Below are 13078 nucleotides of genomic sequence, written 5' to 3'. Positions count from 1 at the left end.
CCCCCCCCCCCACCCCCGCCGTATTACTAGAGGCATGTCCTTTGCCACATTATTGATCCCACGCACATTTATAGGTTGGAAGTTGTGTACTGTGAGACAGTTTTAAATGAGAGGTGCACTGTAAGATTTAATTGTTTTATTAATAGAATTTTTTTTATCACTATAAAATATGTATTTTATCATAATTTAATTAATCAATAAAAAAAGGATAGAAATAGAAATATTCTGTCAGTAAATTTTTATTGGTTATTTTTTATCCGTTAATAAATATATTAGTAATAAAATAATATTATTATTGATAGATTTACTGACGAAATAGACGCATAAAAAAAATTATGCGCTTCATTCTGTCAATATATCCCTCGAAAAATACCATCAGTAATTCTGTTGGTAATTATTTAAAAATATTTTATAAAGTTATAAAATAATTAACCTAAGTGGTAATTATTTAAAAATATTTTATAAAATTATAAAATAATTAACTTAAGGATAGAAATATTCTGTCAGTAAATTTTTATTGGTTATTTTTTATCCGTTAATAAATATATTAGTAATAAAATAATATTATTATTGATAGATTTACTGACGAAATAGACGCATAAAAAAAATTATTCGCTTCATTTTGTCAATATATCCCTCGAAAAATACCATCAGTAATTCTGTTGGTAATTATTTAAAAATATTTTATAAAATTATAAAATAATTAACTTAAGATAAATTAACACTCTATAATATATACTCAAAATGCTTGCGAAAAAAGAAAAAAAATCAACTCAAACAAATTTACAATAGATAAATAAAATGAAAAAATAAATCCAACTAAAAAAATTCATATGAAAAAAATGAAGTTATGATTACTAAAAATTTAAAAGTCCTATAAATAAATCAATTAAAAATTGATCTTATATGAAAAAAATCATGAAAAAAGAAAAACAAATAAAAATCTTATCTTAATGTAGTTGCAAGTGAAGCTAAGGAAAGAATAAAATTTTATAAAGCATATTAATTAAAAAAACTAAGAGGATAAAAGAAAAAAAAGAAGAAGACATACCCAAGCATGGAGAAGGAGATAAAGAGAAAAAAGAAAGAAATAGATACTGATGTTTTTTACATATAAACAAAAAAAGAAGAAGAAGTAAAAGATGAATAATAAGAAATGAGTTTGTCTTACCGATAAATAATTAAATATTAATATTTTTTAATTATTTCATCGGTAATTTCATCTGTAATATTTAATTTAAATTTTTAATTTTATAAAAATTTTTCAGAAATCGCCAACAATCACTAATAATTTTTCAATTCATTGGTGATTTCATCTACAATATTTAAATAAAAATCTTAAATTAATTGAATTTTTTTAGAAAACCACCAAATAATATTAATGACTTTTCAATCCATTAATAATTTTATCCGTAAAGAAAATAACAATTAATAGTGCAATTGAAAAGTAAACAATTCTGGAACTCTCTGAAAAATACCGACATAATTTTTCATTGATTATTCTCTTTGTAATTGACATGATGAATAGTGTCCATAGTTTACCAATGATTTTATCAATGAAATTTATTTTGTCGGTAATTTTATTGGTAAAAATAGCACATCATTATTTTTTTGTTTTTTTTCACTGGTAAAAATAGCATATCATTATTTTTTTTCTTTTTTTCACTTTTTTTTTTACTGTAATTCTCTCGACATACACCGAGGAAATATTTTTTTTAGTGAAATCTCTTAAAAATTTACTAATGAAAATATTCCTTTAATATTTTTATTTTTATTTATTGATTTTCTGATAATAATGGGCATAGCAGCTGAAAGAGTGTGAGAAATTGAGAGTAATATTACTCTACAATGAAATTAAATTATGAAGAATTGCAAATGAAAATGACCTAATTGAACTAAAAGGAAAATCTTCTTTGCAGATTCAAGGTAGATTGAAACAACAAATCTAAAGCATTTCTTGGATGGTTTTCCCAGTACATCAAAATCAAGATATAGAAAACTTGCTAGGGTTTATTTTCCCAGTCCATCAAAATAATTTACTCCCTGTGATTTTCGTCTACGTATTCTTCTCTTTTTTATTGTGAATTGACATCCCATTTGAAAAGAAAAAAAATCCAATTAGTGTGAGTAATTTTATTTAGCCACCTAACCGAATATTATCCCTTGCAAGGTCTACCTTGACTTGGCTTCACTTGACAATTAAACTAGAAAAACATGAATATATTTTTATTGAAAATGAAAATAGAAATAAATTTACTATGCCAGTTTTCAAACGTTTCACACAATAATGGAATCTGTTCTTGCACCTCCTATATACTCTTTCCTTCGTTCTACGGCTGCCTGAGTTCTTACCCACAGGAGCATTTGCTAAGCTTTAATTGATCTCCTTCTCAGATTAACCTAATGTTGTGCATACAATATATACATAGAGTTAACTTAGAATATTTAACCTATGCCATACAATATATACATAGAGTTAACTTAGAGGTATAAAAATACTGTTTTTAAAGTATTTATTTATCTCATATAAAGAAAATATCTTTAGAATATAACTAAACTCTATAAATTTTTATTAAAAAAAGAAGATAAAACAAAAAAAAAATGTTATTTTTATTATTTTATTTTTTATATAGTAACAGGGTTTTATAGAATTTAAACATGATATGTAAAATATATAAATGGTACGTCAAAGTCGATTGAGGAAGCTTAAATTTATTTTATATTTTTTTTCTTTTTAATCATATATGTTTATGTAGTTTGTGTATTTGTGATTTATGTAATTTGAACACTAATCAAATACAATTTAACAGGCAATCACATTAATTTGACCTCATTTAGGGGCACCAAAAGCATTAATTAGAGAGGCTTTCCATGTCAGTTTTGAATTCGCAGATTGCATTATTAAGCCCACCAATACCATTGGGCTTTATTTTGCAGTCTATAATTTTGTAAATGGGCTAACACCTTTAAGGATCCAAAACCCAGTCATGGAAACATGGGCCAGACCATTAATATCTTCACTTTCTACTCTCTAGACCTCGGCTCGGCTGATCTGAGTCGTTCCAGTATTCTGTATGATAGTTCATTTGTTGTAAGAGTATATTTTACTAAAGAAATTATTAAATTGATTTTTAATTTTTTTTTATATCATCTTAGCTTGATGGTATAAAATAAAAACAAAAAAATATTTTAATATATCTTTAAATAAAAAATACTTTTAAAAAACAAAACATGTATAAAACTATAGAAAATTACATTATGAAAAAAAAACATTATAAACGCTAGCCACTGATCATAATGGACACAAAGGAATTTTCTATTTACATAAATTTTCAGTGAAAGAATAACCAAAATCTTCTCATCTTTTACATCAAATCGATAAATAAATAATCTCTTATAAAAAGATAGTTGGTGAAATTATAATCTATGTTCACCACCTTTAAAATATCTTTAAAATTTATTTTATAGAATAAAAAAATTCTGACAATACTGATTTTAATTTTTTTTAAATGAAAAAGAAGTTGACATTAGTTTTTACAATGAAAAAACCAATGTTTAAAAAACTATTAAGAAATAGAAAATAAAAGGATCAAAAACATTTAAAAAAATTAGCCGTTATGTTTTTTGAAAATTTATAAGAAATTGAAAAAATCACAAACATTTGTAATTTCAAAAAAAAAGTGGGGGGGGATTTTCAGCTATTACGTGAGATCCATCAAAGAGACAATTATGAGACCCATCATAATTAATTCAATCATTTTATGACAATTCCCACATAATTATGTAAATGAGGCAATGATAAATCCAACTCGTTATAAATTTTCCGTATGACACATTTGTAAAAATCAAGTTTGGGCCGATGTCGGATGAATATAAGTAGAACTGGGCCTGAAACCCAAGTTTCCTGAAACAAAATCTAAACAAGTCCAACGTATGATCCAACTGCTTTCAAGCCTAGATTGCACGATGGACACTTTATAGCGTACTTGCTGTCTCAAAGGCCTAAATCTGGTTGGTAAATAAATAAAATAATTGAAAAAATTAATATTACTCGTTTATCTTACCCTCAAAATTAATTAATTGCTAAAACACAAGATTACTTGACCGTAGACGCCCCAGTTTTTAACTGTCAGGACTAGTGGGTTAGAAAAATCTTCTTGTGCACATAAGATGATTTTGTACTTGGATGAAATTTTATTTTTTGGGTATGTATTATAATAATATTTTTTTATTTTTAATATTAATATATAAAAAATTAAAAAATATATATATAATTTAAAACTAAAAAATCCTAAAACACGAACAAACAGCGATGTTAAAAATTTTAGTAATGTACCTTCATCTTATTGTTGGAATTCTATATCAGAGATAGTTATTTTTTAAAATATTTGTATTTAGAAATATAAAATATTTTTTTATTTTTAAACTTATTTTCAAAAATAATATATCAAAATAATAAAAAATAATTTAATTTTTTTTAAATACAGTTAAACCATGAAAACAAAAACTAATTGAAGTTACAGGGCATGGTGAGGTTGGTGTGCAGGGAAAGCAACGTGATGGTACGTTCTTGTGTTTTAGCCAGCCCTACTGTGGCTGTCACATTCTGCCCTTTCATGGCCTGCCAAGTAAAAATATGGGCCCCTAAGTGTGATGTCCCATCTCACCTGAACTTTACAAAAATTTTACATCGTGGGTAGATTTGCAGTTAAAGACGGACAGTAATATAATTTCTAAAATAATATTAAAATAATTTTATTTGTTTGTGTGTATTCCAGTCATCAAAAGTTATGTAAAAGAGTTAAATTATATTTGAATATATTTAATATACATTTATTTTAATTTTAATAATATGATATGAGTTAAATTATATTATAATATATTTAATATACAGTTATTCACCTTAAACTAGGAGTAACCACGTTGGTCGTTAAGAAATGACCCGCAAGGCTAGTCGCTTAGGCTAGTCCGGGTAATTAGTAGAGCCTTGATAATTATTTTATATAAAAAAATGTTATATCAATGTTTAAAAACATTCAAATAAATTTTATAAATAAAATGAAAATAAAATATTATTTTTTTTAAAAAAAACAAGTTTCTCTTCAAAAAAACTAAACTACAAGAAGAGGGGATCGTTGAGACATGTAATTTTACCTTAGTAATCAATCAATAATTCTGCTATTTTCAATCCTTCTAATTATTCCTTCTTTTTTTATTATTAGATTTGGGCATCAATCACCAAGATTATTATATCTTGCAGCATCACAAATCCACATAAAAGCACACAGACCTCACATGAAGGAAAGCAAATTGACTTCACCAAGGAATAAAAAAAATAAAATAAAAAATTGAACTAAAACTCGTCAGATCTTTTGTACTATATTTGAGATTATTTAAAAACCTCATATGGCTCATGCCAAATGTCTGAGCTATCAGGTAAAGGGTTTCAATTTCTCGACTTGTACTCTCTTCGTCTTCAACCTCTTGTCCTCGTCTCTTTTCTTTCACTCGAAGCTTATCTGACTTCAAAACTCTGTTATTTTTCTAACTCCCAGAAGAGGATTCGTTTTACAAGTTCTCAACCCCATCATGATCATCTCCCTGACAAAATATCAGTCACCTCATCTTTCTGTAATTAAGGATCTAGGTAAAACTTCCCTTTAGCAATGGCGGCTCGATTTCGCTATCCTTCCTTCCAAGCAAATTTTTTTGATAAGACAAAGTATTAAGTTATTATATCATCATTTTGTCGAATACGACAATGTTCAGAAAACGTTGCTCACCAGCTACCATTAAAGACTCCATGAGCTAGGAGCTTGTTTTTCTCATTTCTAGAATCTGAATTCTGTGGTCTTGAAGTGGGTTGATAAGCTACGATCATGGAGCCCCAAGATACTAAAGATGTCCCTTTCCTTTCCATTGTTAAAACATCTCCAGTAATCTGCTACTCAAGCCATTTCATAGTCCACACAGACCGACATGTCCATTGCAAACATGGTCTCTTGAAGCATTGCTTTCTCTCAAAAACCTAATAATAACAGTGGACAGCTTTTCCTATTCAAGGCCATTTATTATCAAAGCAATAAATTGAAGCGTTCTTAAAACCATCTCAAAGCTTTCATTTTCGTGTATATCATCCATGTCAGCTGTCAGTTATTGCATCTTTTTTAGCTGAATTGAATCCCGTGTACGTTGTTTCACTCGGAAATATTTTATGTAGACATAGACAGACTACACATTGAAGTTGCCTGCTAAGGAAATGCGCAGCAAGACTTGTCACCATGGCTTAACCAGCTAACCATCTCTTACTATCTACACAATGGCAAGGTTTTTTGTGCTGGTGGGGTGGGACATCGTATTAGCTCTTTTTCTTCTTTTTTTTAAAAAAAAATTATATATATCTAGATCAAGTTCTGTATATTTCAACTACTCTCTAAGATTTTAAAATTAATAATTATATAAACCTTTAATAATTTTAAAATTTATAATACTTACTAATAATTTTTTAAAAATAAACTGGGAATCTATCGACCCTCAAAATTTAATTAGCCTGTTTTTACATTATAGGCAATGGAAGAGTAGAGCATGTGACGGCAACAAATTAACAACGGACTTCTAAAATCCAAAGGAACAAGAGCCCACCATGACATTAATTTTCCGCCCATGTACAGCCACAACATGGCCTCAAATAGACACTACTTCTCGCCCCCACAAGCAGAGAGGAGAAGCTGACAGAGACAGACCACTAGAGGAAGAGGCTTGATTACAGGCTGTAAAGAAAAAAAGAAAAAGGCAGAAATATGGTCCCCACCTACCTAGAAGACATACACTGCCATGGAATTACAAGAATCAATGAACATGGGCAAGATTTGTTTTTTTTATCTCACTGACCCTTTTGATATTTCCTAGCAGTCAAAAACTGCTGTTGAAAACCAGACAACACTCCGCTATAGAAGGCACTTCAATCGACGATCCACTCTGAACTGCAAAAGCAGCTACCCCTGGTAACTATTTTGCTTCTTTACCTAATCCTCTACCATCCTTTCACCTCAGATGGTACCACCACGGCTTGATTCTTGATGCACCATTTTTATGCACAGCCAAAAGGTTAAAGAAAAATAAAATATAAAACATAATGCACATGTAGATCTAATCTTTTCTCAGTAATAGCATTTATTATATGCTGTTGTTCAATAAAAATACCCCAATAATTACGAAGGCAATCTTTGTCTGCATCCGTATCTTAGATTAATTTATCAAGTAAAATAAACTCGTATGAATAATTGATCAAAATAAACATAGCTTCACATATACAAAGCATGTTTGTAAGTTAGACGAGAGTGCAGAAAATATATATATAAATTTCTCTCCCTGATAAGACAGGATGTCGTGGAATGATAGGGATACCAAACAAGCAAAGACAGAACATTACACATTTCAGTATAGAAAAGAACAAGTTGAGACATCAATCTAAATCAGGTTTTCATGTAAAGTTATCAACCAGGTAGGGCAGGTACTCTCCAGATCCCATTTTTACTCCCTCATTCAGTCCGTCAGACATGCAAGTGAGATCCAAAACTTCAGATTGTAAGAATTAGAACGGAACAGCATAAAGAGGCAATGTTTTAGCAGGAATAAGCGCAAGTGAGGGAAAAGAAGTCATTCCATTGCATGAATTTAACAAGGTTGAGATCAGAAATCCCCAACGGATAATATCTACTAGATGTAGTCAAGCATAGAGAAGGTTCTCACCAAAGGTAAAATTCCAATCACATCCTACAAAATTACAAATGAACATGGATTGATTACCATAAAGCTCAGAAGTTTGGAACAGGAATCCTATCAAAACAACTTAAAATAACCCGCAAATCCACAAAATCTACTACCTTCAGAGGAAAATGGCAAATCTACTACCTTCATTATACCAGAACCGCCAATCTTCTTCACCGACTTGAAAAGGAGGGCAAGACAAATGCTAAATGCAATTGCGGATAAAACTGGCTTTGCTCACAGCATGCAATCGGTTCTTGCTGGCAACCGCCGGAAGAAATTGAGTGGAACTGAAGGAAGTTTGTGGCGGAACCTGGGATGTCTCAGCACATACAATCCAATGAGAAGTGCCACAACTTGGAAAGGAGTAACATAGAGAACAATGGCAGCAATCAGACAAAAAAGCACAAACAGAGCTGTGGCCCTTGGGTCTCGCCAGCTCAGCAGAGATTGCAGCCTCTCCCCTTGAGTAGCTAAATCACCAACAACAGTCTGAATCCTCCCTGCAATACTTCTCAAACGATCATATCTCATCCTAACAATATCAGCTGTCTGTGAAGTTGGGAACGTGTCAAATTCCTCATCCAATTCATCAGGATGAGCAGACTCTGCATGAGAGAGACGAGTGTCCATGTGGGGAGGATGCCTTGGCCTCCATCTATAATACCAGACACCGATCAGGAAGAGATACAGGAAGATTGTGGGCAAGATAAGTTCTGGATAGAGGACTAGGATTATAAACAAAATGTGAATCAGCACCGTGGTGATTGAGTTTTTCCAATTGCATATCTGATCAAACCATTTTCCTACAGCAATTAGCCCACCAAAAACGTTCATGATTCTAAAAAAGTTGGCTTTACTTCTTCTCATGCTCCACATGTGAGACCCCACATCCAGCATATATTCAACAATCTCCTTCCTTAATGGTGGCTCTGCCCTGCTCAGCCTCATTGACACAATCTGAGTGGCCTGATGCCTTAAGCTATCTAGCTGGCTGACAGTCAGTGGATGGATATAATGCATCTTTGGTAGCAAAGGTTGTGAATACATGTGCATCATATTAAGCAAGGATGAGCATGTAAAACGGACAGCCAGATGAATTTCTCCCATCTTCTTGACACCATTAGGATGCAGGACCAACAGTGGGTAGGAGTGTGTGTAAACCCTATCAGTTTCAAGTGTGGAAAGACGGATTCGTACCTTTCCGATCCTTGAATCCCTTGCCCCTCCAGCCTTGTCCCCTCCATGCAAATGACAATTATCAAAGACCCCGATTGTTATGACAGTACAGGGATCGAAAACCTCCCAAGTATATTGCTCATTCCACTTGGGTGTGAAACTGTCGATGATGGTCCTTGTACGAACCCACTTCTGCCCATATTTTGCCACACAGTATGCATCAGTTGTTCCCCGACTATCCTTTGTCTTCATGGGCATCAATCCCTGAGCATTGAGAATACCCACTTCCAGTACCCCTATGCTGTTCTTCCACAGCTGTTTAGCTGTCGGACGAAGATCACTACTATAGTGTGTTGATTCATCCAAAACATGATAACCACCCTCCAAGCAGATCCTCGTGTGAATCCTGCTGGAAAACTTTGTTTCTTTCTTCTTTTCCCCTTCTACAATAACATGTCTCTCCAGATTAAACCACCTAGTGTTCACAGGCTTATGGTCCAACCTTCTGTCCATATAATGCAGTGGAATCGCACATTTCCCCAATACTTCATCCTTGTTGGGCGCAATCCTATCTTCCACACTCAAAATCAAGGGCTCCTCAAAAGGTTCTGCTGCCACAAACATGAGGTCCTCGTTCCACATAGGATTAATACTCCTGCTCGGAGAAACTCTCGTTCTCAAGACTTGATTTCCCAGGGTAGCTTTAACATATACTTCTGGATACCTGCCTTTGTCACTTGGTTGCAGGTCCTGAGCTTCAATCACATTGACCCTTAAATACCATAATTTTGGGGAGAGATATACCTTGGAACGAATATTAGCAAGACCATCCGTCCCAGTAACAGTAGCTGCATCTGAATGCCATGCTTCTGGAAAAGCTTCATCTGCCTGTGTCCCCATCCACACCGCTAACATCAATTCCCCCCTTACTTTATCTCCCTTCCTATCCTCCAATCGATACCACTGTGGTGCCAAAGGACTATCAGGAGGAACCCGTTTTGGGACCTCATTCAAATCAAACAAAATCCGACCCATGAAATCATCCTTCACAAAATCCTTATCCTTAACAGTAACCTCAAGCATCGAGGCCTGAATACGATCCTTTGAGAATGCAAACACCTGGTTCCACTCCGGATTCGACTTCTTCTCAAAATGCCGAGTCGTACCCTTATAGTTTCCAAGTTTAACTTCCACATAAGGATCACAACTACCCGTAACATCCTTGGCAGGCAATTCCTTGGCCTTAACGACCCGGACATAAAGATATTGCATCTGCTCCACAAGATCATAGGTGCTTGTAAGCTTGTCACCGGTGATCTTCCCCCCTCCCAGATGGGGATTGGTCTCTTTCAATAGAAAATCCTCATGTAGAGGCCTCTGCATCTTGTTGGCTCAAAGGAGAGACACTCAATCTTCAAGTTGAAGTTGTAGAGTTTGTCTTCTATTGAACCAAAAAAAGAAAAAAAAAGCTTTGAATTCTCAGTCTTTCAATTCAAAAACCCTGAAATATAGGAACAAAAGATCCCATTAGCCGTTAGTAATACCAAACTTAAGTAATTTAAATAGTAAAGGAGACTTGATAATAGGAAACTAACAAAATCCAAATATTGAAAGAACCAAGAGTAACCTTGACAAAACAAATATGAAAGGGAATATTTTAAAAAAAAATTAAACAAACCTCCATGAACTCAAAACGACATTAATATAAAACAAAACTACACAGAATGATCTCTAATATTTCATCAGATCCTTCAAATGACTGTTACGTGCAAACAAACCTTCAAATCTTCAGATCTGAAACGCTTCAACGCTGTAATGAAAAATCGGAAGTCATAAAAAACCAAAACCATAAATTATTAAATCAAGACTTTTACACCAAAAAAGAAAAACGAAACAAAATGCTCGAAATGTACCATAGACTTTCTTTTCCCGTTTGGTTGCTCAGAAAATGCAGGAATGTCCGAGAATAAACCGTATACTATCACAGATTTTCCATTTCCTTCTCATCAACTAACAAAAAAAAGCACATTCAACAACTCTTTGTTTGGTTTATCAGAACGTTCGCATATAGTTGAAATTTTTCATTTTATTTTCCTTCACTTTTACTCATTTTCAAGGAAAATAAAAGCACCAAACAAACAAACAAACAAACAAAGAAACCAAAACAGCAACATTACAACCTTGAAAAACCAGAGCAAAAGGTAACGTCTAACATGAAACAAAAATGCTCAAAACTAAAAAGAAAGAAAAGGATTATCAGCAGTATACCTTAGAGAACATGAGGAAGAAGATCCAAAGAAAGAACCCCAGCGCTCCTACAACTACATAGACAGGTAGAATCAAGACGGGGAGAGTAGCGGTGCTTTTGCTTTTGCTTTTTTTTTTTTTTAGTGTTTATTTCTAATATTTGTGTTTATTAGTGTTTGTGTTTTTCACTTTAATGAATCTGGGAGAGAGAATACACACAGAACATACTCGTTCTCCCACTTTTGCTTTTTTTCTTTTTTTTTTGGGTTCTCTGCTGTTTTGTCTCTGTTTGTGTACAGAGGGGACTGGGGAGGGGAGGTACGTGGGCCCACAATCAAGCGTGTAAAGGACTGTGGTCGGGGCTCGCACGTTGTGACCGTTTGTTTTTCAAGGAGCTTCGTGTTTGGGGGGCGTTTGGGTGTTTGTTTTTTTTTGGGTGGGTGCATTGGATGTATTAGGAAGCCTCGTAGCAAGTTAAGTAGAGGGTCTTTTCGTGTTCTGTGATTGGATTGGTGATGAAAATGATATTGTACGATTTTATTATTTTTGTATTCTGTGTGTAAGTTATGGATTATGGTTATAAATTGCCTGGAGTTGAATATCCGTATCAATTGATTTTTGAAAATTTTTTATTTAAAAATATATTAAAATAATATTTTTTATTTTATAAAATTTATTTTTAATAATGCATCAAAACAATCTAAAAATAAAAAAATAAATATTTTTAAAATGCAAGAACAAACTAACTTGAAGCATGCTTTTTTTGAATTTCTCTTGGATTTTGTATGAACTTTTTAGCTTGAAGCTCAATAATAAAAAATAATAATAATAACTTTATTTGTTAGGTTTATTTGTTAATTTAGTGTTATTTTTAAAAAATATCATTATTTTAAAATATAATAAAATAATTTAATATTTTTTAGTTAAAAAATAAAAACCATAAATTGTAATGGTGTCAATCAATCACGCACCAAGTAATTAAAATAATAATAAATTTAATTATTTTTTAAGGTATGATAAACTTTAAATTAAATAAAATTAGAATTAAATTGAATCTTTAAACATCCATAAATGTATTGATGTGGATTTTATTGTTCTATGATACCAATATAAAATACGTATTTATTATAAATATTGATTAGATACTTGTTTTTATCTCATAACATTAATATTTAGCATCAAATTTAGTTTAAAATAAGACAAATTACTTTGATTAATAAAGTAATAATGCCTCTTTAGGAAAAAACTGGAAAAGAGGAGCAAAGGGACCCATATTTAAGTCCCCTTATTAAATGAGTTGATACATTTACGTACGGTGCAGTATTGTTTTCGATGTGTTCATGAAAAATGTGTTGGAGAATATGTAATAATTATTTTTAAATATATATATTTTTTATTTGAAAATATATTAAAATAATATTTTTATTTTTCAAAAAAATTAATTTTGAAATTAAAACATTAAAATATTAAAAAATATTAAAAAATTAAATTTAAATTAAATATTAAATATTAAATATTCAAGGCAATTTCAAATTACACCAAAACAAAAGTATTCCATTAATGATTTGGTGGTAGATTGCATTTGGAATTGCCACTGGAAATAAAAAAGACTTTTAGAATTATTAATTATAGCTTTGGCAACTTAATTATCCTCTATCTAAAGCCATTTTTCCAAGTGAATTTGGGAATATGATATAGGCTGTATTTTATTTGAAAAAGAAAAGAAAAAAAGAAAAAAGAAAAAAGAAAAAGGGTAGTCTAGAGTCCGACAGTGTTTCTAAAAGTTGCCTTGCATGTGAATTGCATATTTTACCAAACAGTCCACAGTGACAAAAGCTTTGCTGTCCTCTGATGGAATTCCAGCGTGGGAAAGCGTGCACCT

The 13078-nt window shown here is 31.7% G+C and overlaps 1 protein-coding gene across 3 annotated transcripts; it reads right to left on the bottom strand.

The window, feature by feature from the left end:
- Window positions 1-7645: 7645 nt before the first annotated feature.
- On the bottom strand, window positions 7646-11467 carry LOC105131796 (Calcium-dependent lipid-binding (CaLB domain) plant phosphoribosyltransferase family protein). Of its 3 annotated transcripts, none has more exons than XM_011034950.1 (3): window positions 11218-11467; window positions 10728-10759; window positions 7646-10450 (listed from the first exon to the last, which is right to left on the bottom strand). In XM_011034950.1, exon 3 carries the CDS (start codon window positions 10330-10332, stop codon window positions 8008-8010), a length of 2325 nt encoding a protein of 774 aa, XP_011033252.1. In that variant the 5' UTR covers window positions 10333-10450; window positions 10728-10759; window positions 11218-11467; the 3' UTR covers window positions 7646-8007. The 3 variants fall into 3 exon arrangements, with proteins under 3 accessions (XP_011033252.1, XP_011033253.1, XP_011033254.1); XM_011034951.1 differs by lacking the exon at window positions 11218-11467 and adding an exon at window positions 10863-11048; XM_011034952.1 differs by lacking the exon at window positions 10728-10759.
- Between the last annotated feature and the right edge of the window lie 1611 nt (window positions 11468-13078).

The sequence above is a fragment of the Populus euphratica genome, unplaced genomic scaffold (genome assembly GCF_000495115.2).
Source record: "Populus euphratica unplaced genomic scaffold, PopEup_1.0 scaffold101.1, whole genome shotgun sequence".
In the NCBI taxonomy this organism is placed as follows: domain Eukaryota; kingdom Viridiplantae; phylum Streptophyta; class Magnoliopsida; order Malpighiales; family Salicaceae; genus Populus; species Populus euphratica.
This window is presented reverse-complemented; position numbering and strand designations above follow the sequence as displayed.

What these genes read in the sequence shown, in the direction of transcription:
- LOC105131796 (XM_011034950.1), bottom strand. Translation starts at nt 10,332, where the DNA reads ATGCAGAGGCCTCTACATGAGGATTTTCTATTGAAAGAGACCAATCCC.